At 32.9% G+C, this 19613-nt stretch overlaps 1 protein-coding gene across 4 annotated transcripts in view; it reads right to left on the bottom strand.

The window, feature by feature from the left end:
* Nucleotides 1–1332: 1332 nt before the first annotated feature.
* LOC111676641 (serine-rich adhesin for platelets) overlaps nt 1333–19613 on the bottom strand; it is a 37795-nt gene continuing 19514 nt past the window's right edge. For 3 of the 4 annotated variants that reach the window (XM_046945116.1, XM_046945117.1, XM_046945115.1), the window contains exons 3-6: nt 15394–15599; nt 9145–9463; nt 4789–9069; nt 1333–4645 (exon numbers count right to left, since the gene is read on the bottom strand). In XM_046945116.1, coding sequence (XP_046801072.1) covers nt 3864–4645; nt 4789–9069; nt 9145–9463; nt 15394–15599 — 5588 coding nt within the window. In that variant the 3' untranslated portion in view covers nt 1333–3863. The remainder of the gene's footprint in view (nt 4646–4788; nt 9070–9144; nt 9464–15393; nt 15600–19613) is intronic. The other variant, XM_046945119.1, reaches the window with a different exon arrangement.

Raw genomic sequence — 19613 nt, 5'->3', positions numbered from 1 at the left:
AAAATGTAAAAGTTATAAAAAATTATGTTGTAAGAATTTTGTTTAAAGAAAAATATAATTCAAACACAATCCTGCACAAACTTTAATTTGTTTTAAAGAAACAGACAAAGAATCTCATACAATTGTATATACAATCTTGAAATTTCTATTTTAAAACAATTACATTTCATACAAATCATTAGCAAAATTATGTATTTAAATTAATGTAAATGAAGTACTTATTAACACATTTTACTAACTCCATCTTGGTTAAGTTTTCAATTACCAATATTTACATTTATATAATTTATACACAATTCCCTTCATGTCTTAACTGTTTGGCTAATAAATTTTACAAAAAATAATTAAACTAAAAATGTATGAAACAATATTAAACAATATAGAGATTAGTGTTTGCTATTTAATAAAACTTAATTAGAGAAATTTGTTTAAAATTATTTTAATTTAACATAGATTTGTTGTGTTTTTTTGTAGAGGTTTTTTTTAATTGTTTAAATGTTGTTGTATAGTTTGTTGTTTATATGTATGTATTTATTTGTTTATTTTTTATAATTTTTTGTATTTTTAATATTATATAAATATATTTTAATATTATTATGTATTTTTTTAGTTTTTTTGTTTTTGTTTTTTTATGTATTTACAGAAATAAACTACATATTAAGAAGAAATTTGTTTTGTTTTGTTTTTTTTTTTTCTTTCTTAAATAGTAAACAATAAAACAAACAATTCACACGCATAAATTACAACTACAAATGAAAGGAAATTTGTTTTAATTAGAGAGAGAGAGAGAGAGAGAGTAAATTAAAGAAACCAAAGTATAATATATTGTAATTATGTACATACATGTATGTTTATATGTATGTTTTAATGTATGCTTGTATTCTAGGTTTATAATTTAACTATTGTTTGTTAAATTGTTTAAGTTATTATTTAATTTCTATTAAATTGTATTGTTGTGTAATTATTTATGTTTATTTTTGTTGTAATTAAATTTGTTAAGTGAGCCTTATGTTGCTTTTATTACAGTTTTGTTTTAATCTTTGTTTTTTTTTTTCTTTATTTGTATAAAGTTCTCACACATTGAGAACTATTCGTCTATTTGTCTAGAGAAGTCATTCTAATGCGTGTTTGGTACAACAAAAAAAATATACAAGACAATGTTTTTGATGACAGTATTGCCAACTTTTAGTAAAACGTAAACAATGAACAGCTGATTTTTTTGCAAATATTACTTTTGTAAAATGTAAAATTTTAGAAAAAATATAAAAAAATAATAATATTATCGATAAAACAAATCAGATAATTACTATTTACTTAAAATATTTAGTTTTTCTTCTTCCGAATTCAATATTTTATTGTTTTTGTTTATTGTGTTTTCTTTAATTAAAACTTAAGTTTTTTTAGACTTAGACTTAGTTAGACTTTTCTAAAGGATTAAGCTCCGCTGAATTCAAATCTGGGAGGTTACTTCATATTTCAATTCTAAAGAAAAAGCTTTCAAAACACAATGTGTTTAATATTTTAAAATTTTTATAAAATTTTATTCTTTCGAATCCTAAATCCAAGTTTCTCTATTATACCAGGAATTTAAGGTACTGTGTATAACATCTGAAAGATGTGGTTTAAATCATTTGAGTCAACAACATCAAAATTAAACTTTTGATTAATTGCTAAATGTTCTTGAAAAGTATTTTTAGAGATATTTTAAAAGTGATATGACTTAAGGTTGGAGTTGGAGTTTTATATTCAAAATATTAATTTAAAATAAAATCTAAAATCGAAATTTAACTTATTGTCAGTTATAAAATTAAATGTATATTTAAATTTGTGCTAAATAATTATTTAATAAAAGTGTTTAAAATTTTCATAGATTTTCAAAAACACGTGAACTCATGACGTTCAAAATAAACTGTTTATATAACATTGTGAACATAAATTCCTTTATATTTAAAAATTTTTGAAAGTATCAAACTCTGAAAGAATTAAGGAATAAAAATTGTTTCTAAATATATTTTAGTTAGTTATTTTGAAAAGAGGATGTATATAAATCAAATCCGAAGAAATACCTAGGCTTCTATAAGACCTTTTGTGCGCCTCGTAACCGGTGCTTTAGAAAGGAATCGAACCCAACACCTCCGATCTACCAGACTAGAACACTAAACGCTAACCTATTGGAGGCCTTTATAGGACCTTTTGTGCGCCTTGTAACCAGTGCCTTAGGAGGGAATCGAATCCACCACCTCCGGTCTAACTGACTAACCTATCGGAGGCCATATTTTAAGTTTTAAATCTCAAATAAAATCCAATTGTATCAATTTGTACTCATTGTTATAACTTTGACTCAAAGTTCAAAGAGGTAAAGTTTGAAATGGCACAAAATAACATGAAAAACTTTTTTAAGTAAAAATTTTTTTAAAAATAGGTTGAACTTAGGACAATAATAAAAAATTTTAAATAAAAATCAAAATTTTATACAAAATGTGTATAATAAGTACTTTTGTTGCGTTAAGATATAAAAATGTTGTATATTTCTTCTGTGTAAAAAAAAACTAAAAATTATTCTTCTATTGTTTGTTTATTTGTTATTTAAAGTTTGTTAAGCTGCTCCTGCAGTTAAGACTGAACTTGCTCCGAATCGCAACGATTAAATTAAAAACTTAGGTTAAGTTAACACGATTACATATGATCAGTGTGTACCTCAAAGAACCGTGCAGCTATTGAATGTCACACATTTGGTCAATGCGGATTCGAAACGTAAAACTCTCGAAGGCAGAGCAAAAAGGACAGCCTGATTCCCCTTAAACGATAATGGCAACGGCGACTGACGATCTTTCTCCATCTAGAGTTAAATTACGAATGAACTCTGCCTTTAAGTACAAATAATTCAAAAAAAAGTTTATAAATTCATCTTAATAACATGCATATTCTTCCTTCTATTCATATAAGCTAACAAAGTATGTTAAAGCAACGAATAGTATTTTAAAAGTAATCAAAAACATTGCCTCATCATTCTGAACCTTACTACAACTGATAATGTCTAATCTTTGTCTATAACTCTAACTATCTACATACACATGTACTACATACATATGTATATGTATCTTGACTTGTAATTTACATTCGTAAGTTTAGCAAATTCCACTGTTACTGTTTTTTTGTTTTTATTGTTTATATATATATGAATATTTTGTTTGTTAATGATTTTTGTTTAACTATTTAGCTAAATATCACACTTAATTAGATACGATTACGACAGAAACAAATTCACAATTACTAAATAAGAATAAAAAATTATAATGAAAACAATATAATTATTATAAAAAAGTGGCTTAAACTAAACTAGCTAGGTAGTTATGGTAGTAGTAGACGACATATTCTGATAATAAAGACCATAATAATTATTAATTTATACATACAAGTATGAATAAAACAAAAATAAGAAATAAAAATATTAAAAAAAAAATTACTTAAAATTAACAAAAAAATATATATATAGTTGTGTGTAGCAAATTCATAACGAAAAAAAAAATAATAATTATTATAACTATAAAACAAACAAAAAAATTAAATAAAGTGGGAGTAGGGGCAGGGGCGATAAGAGTGGGGATTATTTAAAAAAAATATAACAAAATTAATAATAAACAACTTACAACAAGACAACAAAGTAAGATTTAGCGTGGTGAAGGGTGGTAAAACGAAGTGTATTCATATTTGTGAGTGTGTGTGTGTGTTTGTGTTTGAATACGAGATTGCACCTTCAGCACATACAAAAAAAAAAACGCAGTGTAGTGCCATTTTATTGCAACACGATTGTATTCACAATTTAATAATGTTGTTTTCATATTGTAGTTGCTGTTATTTGTTTAAGTATTGTGCGCAGGTAATTCACTTTCAATGCCACTTGTTGCTGCGACATTTGAATGTTGTATTTGTGTTGTGGTTGTAGGCGGTGGTGGTGTTACTGCTGCTGCTGCAGTTGCTAATGTGTCAATAATAGTTGTTTGATTATTATCATTATTTGGCTCAATATTAACTGTTGCTGCTGCGTTAGTTAAAGCAGCACTGCTGCCATATAATTTTTGCATTATATGCAAGGTTTCTTCATTAATTGTATGTTCAGGTGATATATTCTCTTTTATCTCCTGCTTTACATCGGTGGGTATACAATCCGCATTACATTCAGTGGTTAGCATAGTACCACATAAACATCCAGTTGTTGTGCCAACACAACCGCAGTACTCTCCAGGCTGGCCCAACAATATACCGCCGCTACTTTCGCTGGCTGTCGGTTGAACATTAAGTGCTGAGGCTGTGGTCATTGTTGTGCTACTGGTGGACGCTGTGGTTACTGGTTCATTGCCAAATGATAGATTTTGACGAAATACTTGTTTGCTAAAGTCGCGCAATTGTTTTGCGGCGTCGAAAAATGATCTTGATTGTTCGGTTACAACCGCAGCTGCTGTTGTTGCTACAGTATTGGCCAAGTCTACATTATTTGTAGCAGCTGCTGTTATAATATCATTGCCAAGTTTTGTCCATGATGGTGGGGATTGCTTTCGCAAAGGTACTAGACTCGTTTGTGACTTTTGTTGCTGCTGTGCAGCTAAAACCGCGGCTGCTGCAGCTTCAGCATATGTTGGTGGTGCTAAGAATAAGAAAAAAGAAAAGAGAATTAAAAAAACAATACTCTGCTTTCAAGTAATATACATTAAATTAAATCTTTAACAAGTTTCTGCAAAAATTAGAATTGTATGAAATTAAAAAACAAAATCTTAACATAGTACTTACACTGGCTCAATTGTGTGGCTGCTGTAGTTGTTGTCGATGATGCTATTGGTGGTTTCGACTCAGGCGATGAGCTACGCTGAAAGATGGTAGTTGGATTGTGAAATAATGTCAACAGTTTATCAACTGCTGTTGGATTTGAAATCCATGATACTTTACGTACGCGTTGTTGTTGCTGTTGTGGTTCCTGTTGCTGTGCAGCAGGATGCATTATATTTTCGTTTGACGTTTCAACAATATTGCCAATATTCTCTCTGGCTGCAGCAGCGGCGGCTGCGGCAGCAACTGGACCAAATACCTCATTAACAGTATTTTTGGTTAACGTTATGTCATTGTCACTGAACACTGCAATTGGGCATTGGCCAGATCCAGTTAGGTCATGTTGTTGCTGTTTGCTTAATGCTTCATTAGAATGAACAGATGATACTGGCGATGGAGATGAATCTGAGCTATCTGTGTTACTAGCTGGAGAAGTAGAGGAAGAGGACGATGATGAGGAGGATGTAGATGAGTCTGATGATGAGGATAATGTGGAGAGGAGCGATGGTGACGGCTGTAGGTTATTGGAACTTATTGGTACTGTTACTGGAGTCGTTGATAATGGTGCCGGTGTTGTCATTGAAGTATGTGTCTGATTGGTAATGTTGCTGTCATTTGTTATTGTATTATTTGTACTTTGCTCACATTGTTGTATTGTGGTTGTTGTTTTTGTTCCTGATAATATTTCTGTTCCCGCTGGTGTTTTCATTGTAGAAGGGTTCTGATGCAATTTCAAAATTGGTGTAGTAGTTATTGCTGCAGATGACTCGGTGGTAGTATTGAATTCTTGCTGTGGCGTAATTATGGTGGGCGGTGGTGTAACAAATGTTGCTGGAGGGGTAACTTGTGCTGCTGTCGTAATACTACTACTACCACTAATGAGTGAATCCTGTCGCCGTTCATCTGTACGTTTATGTGATTGAGAGGGTGGCGTAGTCTCTAAATATCCAGTTATTGACTCTTTAGCATTTCGCGATATGGGCGTTGGTGGAGGATTAATTGGAGGTGTTATGGGTTGGGTAAAGCGACTGGCCAAGGGTAGGTTAGGATCTTCGTATACTTTACGCACTAGGAAACGAGAACGCGGTGAAACCGACAATCGCTTAATAGATTGCGTCGATGACGAAATTGTTGCCATTGATGGTAGCGAACAGGATGTTGGTAGCGAGGTAGATGTAATGTTTTGATAAATAGGATCATTACCTCCTCTTTCCGTTGCTGAGGATAATGGTATAGCAGCGCTACTCATAGAAACAGCCTTTGCGGCAACAAGACTGTTGCCTATTGGTTTTTGTGTATTTGGCGATGTAAGTGGGCTGGCTTCTGGCACCCGAAAAACTTGAAACCTACTAGCACGATTTGGTGACGACGATGGAGATATTGTGGTTGGACTTGGTACTGGGGAGCGCAATCTGGTACCGGTTTTCCGTTTAATATCTAATTTGCTGTTAGACGCAGAAACTACAACATTTTTCGTCGTATCCACAACAGGTCGGCTTTGACAAGTTAAAGATATCTTTCGCGATCCAAGGTAATAACCTCCTCGTCTCTTACCCATAACATTTGCCGCTGATTTTTCCTGTTGGATTTGAGCTTGTGTTTTCTCATTGCGAGAACACATCGATCTTACATTTTCCAAGACGCGTGCATAGTCTAAATGGGCTTCACTGCCCACAGAGAGCCGTTTAGGCTCATCGTCAATGTCAATTTGCGTTACGGTGGTATTCGACTTCAAAACTTCAGCTATTTTTGTAAGACTTTCCACTTCTAACTTGTTGTCGCGTATGTCGATACGTTGCAGGGTGCTGTTGCCACCGAAAGTTAGAATGGACGATAGCGTCTCTATACCTTTGGCACTGAGGTGGGCGCTCTGTAAGCCCAGCGTGGTTAATGTAGTATTTTTTGTAAGACTATCCTTTATTAAAGTTACGAATTCATTTGACAGACAATTTTTGCCAATATTGAGCAGTTCTAACGAGACAGTTTCCGCCAGTAAATCTGAGATGTAGAGGCCAGATTCTTTGCTTAAGTTGTTGTTCCAGACTGCCAGTGCCTTAAGGCCACCTGGTGTCCTTGTGCCAAGTTCTGGCGTAGCGTCCATGGGTCGTTGCTGCCGCGTTAGCGTATCATTTTTAGTAATTTTTTCGTTAAGATTGGATGAGGATGAAAAATTTAAGTCACCACTGCCTATACTGCCATCCAACGAATTATCGCTGCACAAACTATCGGTGCTTTGAGACCGATTTCGAGAAGACTGGGTCAAAAATCCGCAGTTGGATTCTGTACGCCGTAAACCACTGCTTGCTCCGCCCGGTGATGTGGATGGTGGCGGCGGCGTAGGTGTGGGACTGGGGCTAGTACTTATTGTACTATTTGATTTGTACTTCTGTGTAAAGCTTTCCTGAGCAATTGTCACCTTTGGTATTTTATCGCGAACTTCATTTGCAGTTGCAACTTCAGGTTCCGTAGGCTCCTCCAAAGTAACAAAGCCTACTTGAACCGTGGGAGGTGCTGTTGTCGTAACAGTGGGCAGCGAAGAAGAAAGGCAAGAATTAATAGGCGAATCGGCTGTCAGACGTTCTCTTTCTGTTAAAGGCGTTGAAAGATTGGTGAAAGGTGGAGTTGGTGGGGTAGGTGTGGATGATGGCGTCACTTGAGCTGCGGCCGCTATAAGGCATTCGTTGGATTCCGATGCAATTGTGGCTGTTTCAATAGCCAACTCTTTGGCAATGTCATCGAATCGTGTACTTTCAAGCGATGTAGATAGGCGGGTAAATTCTTCCGGCAGATGACGACTAATATCACCTTCCGAGGCACTTTCGAATGCGGAGTCCGTACTGTGGGTGTCATCGAAGTCTTCTCCCAGTTTTGTATTCTTGTTAACATCCAAAGCTCGGCTGGCAGCATGATGTTGCATCACATTTGAGTGATCTCCCGAGCGCATGTCGACGTCATCCCCAACCGCCACTCGAGATACACCTCCACCACTCACAAGACAGTCGCTCTCCTCTGCAGTCACTTCAAACACACCTGATCTTGGTATATTTTGATCGTTGGCAATATTTGAGAAGGCGGGTGAACACGATATTTGCGTAGAGGATAACGGCATATTGATTGATTGTGGTGTTGAATTATTGTTATTATTGTTGTTATTGTTATTATTAGTTAAAAGAGTACTTTGAATATTTGCTGTATTACTCAAGTTTGCGGGAGAATTAACTAAAACCACATTTGTCTCATCTAGTGTGACATTGTTACCTGCGATAACCGGACATTCTCTAGGAGAATTTTGAAATGCTATCGCTTTTTCTTTTCCATCTTTATGAACTTCTGAGGATGCAGTACTTGACGGATTTACAATGGCACTAGTCAACGTAACTGTACCCTCACTTAGAGATGTTACTTCCAAGCCTAACGTGTTTGTTGGGGCTTTTGTATTTGTACTTGTACTTGTTGTCGTGGTTGCAGCAGAATCGAATATTTCATCACTAATTAAACTAGCCTCTTCAGAATTACAGGCAGCTAAGGTGTCTGTGGATAGGTTAGATGCGCCATCTTCACTGCTGCTTTCACTGTTCATTGATAAAAGTTTATCAAGCATGGATTGGCCGCCACTGCTGCTTTGCAATGGGTTTCTAATCGTACTGGAACGTACTGTGTCATCAGTATCTTCATCGCCATCATTTTCATCGATTGTCGATCCAACAGATGATATTAATGGAGGTTTCACTTTATGTTGTTCATGTACGGCATTATCACTATGCGTTTCAACTGCGACTCCTTTGACTTTTTCTTCAATTGATGGCAAGATCGACGGTGTTTCCTTACTGATGTTACCTTCACTGACTAAATCACTGCTTTTTGATGTTGTTTTCAATGACTGTGTTTCATTTGGTTGTTGGTCCTTTTTGGCATTCCAATCTAATGTCGAATTATCATTTTTTTCCGCAAGATCCACAGGGGGAGAGGATTCAATTGGAGACATACACTCACCATCACCATCATCGTCTATGGCAGCTGTACGTTGAAATGTTGTTCGTCGCTCCATCTCAATGGATTGCATAATCAAAGCCTTAACTATGTGACGCAAACCCTCGTCCCTAATATTATTATTGCTTATATCGATTAGCTCTATATAATGATTACATTTCAGCATTCCCGCTATTGTATCAGCATCGTGGCAATCTAAATCGTTGTGTGCCAGCCAAAGTTCTTTTAGAACTTTATTGTGGAAAAGTTTATAACCTGAAGATTGAAATTATTAAAATGTTTTAATAAATTACTGGGTTTCATAACAAAAAAACTAATCAAAATACTTACACAAACCGCTCAACGGTGCCCCTTTTAAACCACAATGTTCTAATTTTAACGTATGCAAATTGGAAGTACTTAAAGCATTTCCTAAAAGATCTGCACTTAGTTTTGATATTGGATTGCCTTCTGCATTTAGCACCTGCAGTTCCTGACTGTGACTTATCATATAAGTGCATGATATCCAACCTCGATGTGTCATGCCAGCGGCATTTGACGAAATGTCTAATTCATGTGCAGCCTCATAATATTCAATCATATCAAAAAGAGCACTGGCCGCAGCTTCGTCCAATTTACAATCGGAGAGATCTATTGATTTGTACTGCACCTGAAATTATAATATTAAAAAAACGATTGATTAGATATATTAATGTATAATTATAAATTTTCAAAAATAAAATTAGTATTAGCTGAATTAAGAATTATAATAACATGAATCTTTGAATTCTGATTTGTCGATTATTTAGATTTTTTGGTAGCTGCCTTGTCACTCTAAGGATCCCCCCGGAGGCATGTTACCTTGGCGAGACCTCCGTCTTGGTGTTATTTTAATCTCGGGGTATAAAGAGGTGGCCAATACCTCCAATCTGTCCGGGATTGTAAAATTGGTTACAGTCTACTGCTTGACTTAGTCATTGCCTAGATTACCAAAGGTCAGACCAGAGCACCGCATAATCTGGTACTACGGGTGACCAGTTGCCCGCAGGACTATGTCCTGGCTGGTTGAGGTTCCTTCGGGATCCACGTAGTGGCTGTGGTTTAAACCCAAATTCGCGGGGAGAGTAAGTGGCGGTTAAAGGACTGATGCATGATAATAGTCAATATTTTGGTATAAGTTCGGTGCTGTTGCCGAGAACAACAGATACCCCGCAGTCGAGTGGTATTAATTGTATATGGTACGGGATGAATGTGAGGTTCGGCGAGCATAACACACCCGTCTACTTAATGAATGTGTCGTATGTTTTTCTCTTATGAATGTGTCGTATAAATGAGATGTGTGCTCGGTTGAATGATGATGGATGAAAGGTATCATATACATTTGATACCATTGAATTATCCTTCCTTGTCCAGATATGTTCATGTTTACTCTGTTCATATCAGAATTACCACAGTGTGTCCCTGTGCATAAGAACAATGTCTACGGCTTATTGATGATCGTACTTCTTGTACTTGTTTAATCAGGATTGCCAATCCTGGAAACCAATATAACCTTATTGTAAACAGTCACGTAAGTTCAGTTTATAAAACTTTCGGTTCTCAATACCTTCCACAAGATAAAACATACTATAAAACATAAAGTTATCGTTTAGTAAAAAGAATAAGCTCTCTTTTCGCAGGAAGATGTGAAAACCAAAATGAAAACGAACATTAAATTGGCGAACTTTCATCATAACAGAATTAATTTTATTCGCTAGTTTAAACTTTCGCATAAAAAATTTAAAACGGTGTTGTAATAAAAACGAAAATACACTATTAGTAATTTATAAAAAGTTAAAACTAATACAAATTTCTCACATCAAAATACTTTTTGAATCAAATTAAAATAAATTATTTTATGAGTACATTAATAGTTAACGAGCTATAACCAAAACAATGTTGATCGCATTATCTTATCTAAGCATTGACAGCGTACGAAAAAAAATTATAAATGGATATTTATAATTGTTTATTTGCAAATATTGTTAGTACAAAATAATATTGTATAAAAAATTAAATAAATTCTAATACATAACTTGAACGTGTTGATCGCTAATCTTCAAATAAAAAGTGAAAAAATCTAAAAAAAATATATATGTTTCTTTTAAAAACAATATCTCGTGCTGAATTTTGATTAAATTTGACACATTTTTTGCTATTGGTGCAAAAAATAATGTGTACAAATATATGCAATAAGATAATAAAGGGGGGTCTCGACATTTTTTTCGCACTTCTAAAATTGATTTGATGATAAACTCATAGATTTTTTTAAATTCACACATTAAATCACATTAGAATCTAAGGCTATATGAGTGTAAAGGTAGAAAGTTCGTTGCCTATGCGGATGTCGTGGAGCTACTGATGAAGGAAAAATTGCATGGAGACTGCACTAGGTGAACTCTTGTAATAGGCGAACGAACCATAAGGGACCGGGCGTAAATCCTGGGAAAAATGGAACTGGTACTATTTACCAGAAGATACAAGATAGACAACTTAAAGCTGCCAAAGTTGAATGTCAGTTCTGTACGAAGAAGGTCTACTTGATCAAGTAGATTGTGGAAATGCACTTAGGACATTATGAGACTGTTTACCATTAGACTATGTTGGATGTCGGGGCACTGTAATGTGCATATTAATGAGGTTGCGGACGAACTGGCTAGATTAGGTTCGAACCTTTATATAGATTGTTAGTAAAACCCCCCATTTGTCATTGTTATAGATTGATATTCGAAAGATTCCGTGACATCATATACCGGTCCTGGAATAGTAGATTGGGTAACAAAATATCAAAGCCCTAAGGCCAAAACTTGATATGAAGCTACAAAAATACTTACAGGACTGGATAGACGCATGTGAATTCCCGTAAGGAATTGTAAGTCAGCATAAGGACGTAAGGATGTAATTCCCGTCAGCAGCTTATTAATCAGCAGTTAGTTATTTATTATACATAAGGCGTAAGGATTCTGATATGGATGCTAACGGAACACTGTTCAGTGTGTTCCGTTGTTCTAAGGTGAGGAGGCTAAGGTGGGGAAGGAAATAGAGCAAATAATTTGCTACTGTCCTAGGATACAGAATCACAGGCTGAAATGGCTAGGAAATAGATTTCATGACGAAATGGAAGACATTACGTGTCTTGACGCTCGCAGTTTACTAGGTTTTGTCAAAGAATTAGTCACTTCTCCGGCTGGGATTTACTGGGGGACAAAGATTTTATTTTTTATCCCTTCAGTCTTCAGAGCATTGACTGATAATTATTTTCTATCCTTTTACCTATTTTCTTCCCCTTTCTGTCTAGTTTTTCTTGCAGTGTTTTTATTTCTCTGTTTTTTGAATCTTCACTCCTTTAAAGGGAATCACAATGGATCTTATAGTTTCCCAGTGGATATGTATGTATCTTTTTATGGTGCAAAACATTTCTAAACCTAAACATATTCTTTTTCGAAAAAAATACATTTTTATAATTAATTGAAATCATTAATTAAACTTACTTCTTAGCGGTAGTTATTCTTCCAGTTTATAAAATTTTTCTATTAGAACTATCAATATATTTTTAAACTAAACAAGTAAGAGTGTTATAATCTTATATATCCCCAGCAAAAACCTGGTAATGAGCTGTAGTTCCATAACACTTTACTTTTCAATGACTATTTACTGTCTGCATTACTTTGAAGTACTTGAGTAATGACTTTCTTTTAATATTAAATAGAAGTACTTTATTTTCGGTTCTGTCATTTTGTTTGCATATTTTATTTAATTATGTGTTAAGAATTTTGTTTTTAAAAAAGAAAACAACATTAACTTCGTATCTGAAAACCAGTGGTGCAGTGAGTATAACACTTAACTAACAAACCGAAGTCCCTGGTTTGTATTCTCACTGGCTCCTTTTTATTATTGAAAACAAAACAACTTACTCAACAACTTCTTTGTAAGCAAAATATACTTTTTTATTTTTATTTATTTAAGATTCATTTTTACAATCAAACCTATTAGTTTGGACTAATATGATTGCTTAGACTTACAATTAATTTTAACTTCCTATTTGTAAGCGAGCAAAGAATTACTTGCCCCTAATGACATCACCGTGTTAAAATAATGAGTTAAAATGCTAAAGACGAAGTAATGAAAAGAGGTTTTATTAGCAGTTTAGCAGTTTATTATTTTTCAATGTATGTTTCTTTTCAATGTAAGTTTCTCCTAGGTTCATCTTTAAATCATAACCTATAAACATAACATGAATTTCGGAAGTGGTTCTTTATGAATTGATCATTTAGTTATTTGCAGTAATGGTTTTATTATCCCATGTATATCGTCGATACTTCATAAAAATCGGAGAGATATTTGCAATTATGAAACGATCTTTTCAAATTTAAAAGATTAAATGAATTTCAGAAGCCGATCCTGTACTATGTCAATAGATCGAATAATGGACCGATTCTCATAAAACTTTGCAATTAGATTTTGGTTCCTGTAAAACTTGTTTATATCGAATTTTAACACTATATTGGTATTTATAAGTACCAAAAAATTCACTTTTTCAGGTTCTCACCTAATTCCGACACTACACACATAATTTCATGTTTCTGGGTTCATTATTATAGAAAACTCAAAAAGTACGTTTTGAAAAACGAAAAAGTATCAAAAAGTTCCATTTATGTGTTATCACTTAATTCCGAATCTACATACTTAATTTCATGTTTCTGGGTTCGATATTACAAAAGTACTTTTTGAAAAACGAAAAAGTACCAAAAAGTTCCCTTTTATGGGTACTCACTTAATTCAGACTCCACATACTTAATTTCATATTTCTAGGTTCAATATTATAGAAAATTCAAAAAATACATTTTAAAAAAGTTCACTTTTTCCGGTTCTCGTCTAGTTCCAACGCTACATACTTAATTTCATGTTTCTAGGTTCAATATTATTGAAAATTCAAAAAGTACCCTTTGTAGAACGAAAAAGTACCAAAAAATCGTCTTTGACGTGTTTCCGTCTAATCCGGACTCTACATACTTAATTTCATGTTTCTAGGTTCAATATTATAGAAAATTCAAAAAGTACCTTTTGAAAAACGAAAAAGTATCAAACAGTTCCTTTTTATGGCTTCTAACTTAAGCCAGGATCCACATAATTAATTTAATGCTTCTAGCCAATAACAACACACTAGTACTGCTCTCGCTACTACTACTCTTACTCTGCTGCTCTCGCTCTGCCTTAATATTATAAACAGAGTACAATAACAAAATTTACCGTATGATTATGTATTTTGTTTTTTTGCAATTTCTGTTTGAGCATGAATAAAAAATCTCAGTTTTTGATGAAATTTTCAGAGGTTGTCTCGGATTTTTGCTCATATCTCCGTTATTTATGGACCGATTTTGCTGATTATAAATAGCGATCTTTCCGAAAGCATGTCTAACAATATTATTGAAGATTCGGATCTCGCCGATATCTGGGATCCTTTAAAAACTAATTTCAACAAACATACAGACAAACAGACGGACGGACGGACAGACAGACAGAAAGGCTTAATCGACTCCGCTATCTATAAGGATTCAGAATATATCGGAAAATTATATTATAGAAATTACAAACGGAATGACAAACTTATATATACCCTTCTCACGAAGGTGAAGGGTATAAAAACGTAAACGAAATGAAATTGCTCCTTCTTTTTCTTACGATCCCGTTTTTGTTGAAATACCAATTTTCAATCGTCGCGTACTTTAATGCGGAATCGAAATGTAGAATAGGAATGATTATATTTTATTACTTTAGTTCAAACCAAATTTTCAGCAACGCTTTTAAAAGAGTCTTTTATAATTTCCCTTTCTAATCAGTTTCGACTCATTTTTGAGCCTTTCTAAGAGTAAGAATAATTTGATTATATAAATGCTAGCTAGAAAATTCTGCAAACTGCCTTATAAAAAATTTAGGTTTTTATAAATTAAAATAAACTAAAAATAAGGTATTTAATAAGGTATTTTTGTCCTTTATATATTTTGACACTTTAAAAACTACCATAGACAAAAGAAGATTATAATTAAGTAAGATTATAAGTTTTTTTTTTTAATTTTCATACTAATCTTCTTCTAACCTACAACTTTGAAACCATGTATTTTTTTGTATTTGCATTTTCTAACGACAATATTGAAAGAAAATCACACGCAGTAGTTATGAAGTAATATACTTAGAAAAAGAAATTTTAGTCTTAAGTTTGTCATTTACTTATTTGTATGTATTTTTAGGTCATGACTATATTTTTTGTTTGTTTCTGTATCTATTACTCTATATTTTGTAAGTATTTACATCATCATGTTATATACAAAAATATTTTAGGGTGTTGACATATAGTCGTACACACACCGACAATAACAAATGATTATCCTTCAAATGTTGTACAAAAAAAATCCATTTCCAAGACGACAATATTATGATGATTACGTCTATGCGTCTAACATTTTGTCTGGACTTTTTTTCATTTTAACTTTTTTTCATTTTAATTTAGTTTATATTATAAACTTATTTTCAAACCATTTCTACTTTCTGTTCTTAACTTACCCTTTTTAATACTTCTTCTAATGCTTCACAATCACTTGGCGCCAATTTGATTGACTTTAGTGATAGAAGTGGTTGTCGCCTCAATTGTTTGGTAAGATCCACTGCCTTTAAATGGTCCAATATTGATTGCAATGGTTTTGTGTTGTGCTTTTGACATGACGTTATATACAATTCAGCAATTTCCGAAATACTTTTAACCATACAAACTGTAAATTTGAGAATAAAGAAGAAATTTTAATAAAGTTATTTTATAAGAAAAAGAAAAATCGAGTTAATCGAGAAAAAAAGAAAGACAATCATTTATAAAATGTGTAGGTATCCTTTATTCTTAGGGAGACTATTTTTAATCAATTTTCCATTAAGACAGTTTTATTATCAAAGACAACTTTTTTAAAATTCACTAAAATTCTAATAGTCAATACTTGGTATATTTACGAAGCATCATGCAACTTATTAAACACTAAAGTACATATTATTTGACTTGTATTTTACTAGAACATATGTAATATAATAATAATTATCTTATCGTGTCGTCTCAATATTGAACAGGTCAAAAGAAAGTTGAAATATATTATTTAATCAATAATTCAAATTAAAACTTATCGCTTACAATTTAAGTTTACAACAACAATATAAATGTATGTTGAGCGATACCCAATGAAGACATTTGCAGAGCTGTCAAAATACTGCACTTAGTACCGTTAGGGGTTGCTTACAGATGTCCTCTGAACACCATACTAATGAAGAAACGAAGAACACCTCCCATTGCAGAAGATGAGCATATACTGGCATGTAGAACAAGAATAGTTTAGTCCTAAAGACCCTTGGACTAATCTAGCTATAACAACAACGACCCTAGAACTCCTCTAATAGAACTAAGAAGGATTGGCTTATATCCGATTGTGCTTAATGGCCAACACATGATGTGAGAGCTACCAAAATACTTGAGGATCTGGACAGTCTTAGAATTCTGATAGGAATGCTAACGGGGCATTGCTCAGTAAAGGACTGGAACAGTAATAAATATAACTATTGCATTTTATAAGAAAATGCAGAGCAATAAGAGAGGATTAATAGAATACAGAATTTCAGGAAATAAACTGGGAAAATTGCGAGTTTTAACCCTCGAAACCTACTAGGTTTTATAACAAAATTAGTAATTTATAGGTAGAGAATAATATTCTCTCATATTTCTTTCTTAAACGATTTGACTTGGTTAATATTATGGGCTGAATTGCCTTCAATATAGACCTGTTCTAATTAAGCTCTCCTTAATGCCTTTTTTTCGTTCTCGTTTTCTTTAAGTATTTTGTTCCTTTCTATCTGTGAATATTTACTCACTATGAAGAGAATCAGAGTGGAACTTATTGTCTCCAAGTGAAGGTGCACTTTTCTATACGGCATAACCCTAATCTATCTTTGGATATGTTGCATTTTTTATATATAGGACGTCCAATTCTCAAACGTCAATGATTTGATATGACCATATAACTCATATTTTTAAATAACAATAAATTGCAAACATAATTTGTCTCAATATTTGATGACATTATCGCTCAACAATAATCAGCAAATATAAATATTGTTTCTTTAATTTGGCTTAAAATATTGTACAAGAAAAAATTAAAACAAAAAGTAAGAAAAAAAAACAGAAAAAAAAACAAAATATTAAATATTTTGATAAGTAACCGCAATGTTTATTATTATATAAAAAAAATTAAACGAAAACAAATCAAAAAGAACTATGTATAAAGACTAATGTATTTTGTACCGTGCTGTTTATATACATTTCATTTCGTTGTATGGCACCTGGAATTACCTTAAACAAAAAAAAAAACAAATAAAGAAACCGAGCAAAAGAGCAAAAAGTTAAAAACAAATAAATTTTGAAAATAAACAAATAACAACTTTCAGATAAAAGCTGTTGAATACACAATTTTTTTTCTGTCAAAATTTCTGTGGGTCCGCTTACTTTTAAATGAAAAATATGTTTGTTTTTGTTTACTTAAGTATTTATGTATTTATTTGTTCTCGCATTGTATCAATTGACAAAATGATATTTTGCTTTATATTTCTTTTTATACTAGACTTATTTTGATAGTACATATTTTTATTTATTATTTTTCGTCTAATTCACGTGGTCATACAATAACATTCGTTGTTTGATATCGTTTTGTAATATAAAATTATTTTTATGACTTTTTATTTATCTAAATTATTACTGTCACGTCTTTAATCATAACCAAACATTTAACAGCATCTTTTTTCTAACTAGCACATGCAATATACATCAAATCCGAAGAAATACACCTAGGCCTCTATCGGGCCTGTTGTGCGCTCCTTAACCAGTGTCTCAGGTGGGAATAGAACCACCTCCGTTCTACCAAACTAGAACTCTAACCACTAACCTACCGGAGGCTGAAAAGTACTCTTCATTTGTATGTTTTAAAAACGTACTAAACATTTACCGATTTTTGTTTACTCCTGAAAATAACCGAATTTTGAAAAAAGTCCTGCAATCCAGTCTATTGTGCCAAATTGGTATGGGCTTTGAATTTTTCGGAGATAAGTCTATAATAACAGATCACAGCAGAATATTTCCCTGATAAATGACACACATATACATGTATTGATATACTCAATCATTCCTTTGAATAATTTGACATGAGGTCAAACCAGAGCACCTCATAATTTGGTACTACGGGTGGAAAGTTGCCCGCAGGACTTTGTCCTACGTGTCAGTTGAGGTTCCTTTGGGATCCACGTTGTGGCTGTGAAAGGGGAGTGCTTGGTTAAAATATTGATACACATTGAAGTATATATTTTTTGGATAAGTTTCTGTACCGCTCCTAAAAAGCAGTGCAAGTCTGTGAATTAATAAAATGTTAGAATACTATGGCAAGAGATTGGATAGCGCGAGTATTTGAGCAAAGTGCGTGTATACTGGACCCGAAATTCCATATATGTACGTAATACACGACATTTCACCGCCGTGTTAGAAGCATAATGGAGCGGCTGGTATTCACGTAAAGTACTCGACATTTGGTAATAGCAGAAAAGGGGCTTAATAGAACTATTTCTACTATTGAGGTCTAGCTACAAACCCTGTATGGCCAAATCATCTGCGATTTCATTTCCCTTAATATCTCAATGTCCCGGTAACCAACACAACCTCACTGTGGATAATCTGACTAATGATTCTCTAATGAGATAGTTACCAAGCTGGAATGTAAAATGTGAACCCCTGAAACAGTACTTCGGAACCAATCTACACGTTCTTACTAGAAGTCACTATTGAACGTGTCACTACCAAGTCCAAGGTCGTAACCAAATGGTCAGAAATAGCCTCCGTACTTCCCAATTCTTATAGTATTCTTGAGTGGCCTACCCGATTGTATATATAAATAACAACCGATTTTTAATATAAATCTTATACAAAAAATTATGTATGTATTGTACATAACCCTACATTTGCTCATTAGATTATCAGCGATAAAAAAATAAAATATAACAGCACAAAGTACTACTTTGGCTGAGGACACTCAATAAATAAAGGACACTTGAAAACATAATCAAAGTATCAAACTAATAACTGAACAAACTTACAAATAAAAACTTATTCAATTAAATTTATTTCGGAAACCATATAAAATTTCAAGAGTATAATAAATATTTTAGTTATTTTAAACAAATAAACAAACGAGCAAACAAATAATAGATACTAATAATGGTAGCGGTCATAAAATACCAATTTCAATAATTAAATAAATTTGTCGATTTTGTTTAATAGTTTTAACACGCATGTATGTATATTTAGTATATAACAGGTATGGATAATTGTGGCCGTTGAATAAATTTTCACGTTATAGATTGTATTATATCAAATTAAAATTTGGGAAGTTATGATTACATTTTTCATTACAATTTAATTTGAAGCTTCACCAATTACAATAATGTTTCCCCTTTTTATGTAATTAGTAAAGTAATGTAATTAGTAATGTAATGTAATTAGTAATGCTTAAATTCTTAGGGGATTTTTCACGTTTATGTCAAGTGTACAGCATGACATTGGAAAAAACATAGGTGTGAAAGAGACATATGTTCTCGGAAAGATCTTTATGCTATCTCAGCCTTTAAATATAGGTAACGGTTCCGAGTCTAAATTCTTAGATGGTAATAACAACATCATTATAGCAAATTATAATTAGCCAATCACACGA

Source organism: Lucilia cuprina, chromosome 2 (assembly GCF_022045245.1).
Source record: "Lucilia cuprina isolate Lc7/37 chromosome 2, ASM2204524v1, whole genome shotgun sequence".
Lineage (NCBI taxonomy): Eukaryota > Metazoa > Arthropoda > Insecta > Diptera > Calliphoridae > Lucilia > Lucilia cuprina.
This window is presented reverse-complemented; position numbering and strand designations above follow the sequence as displayed.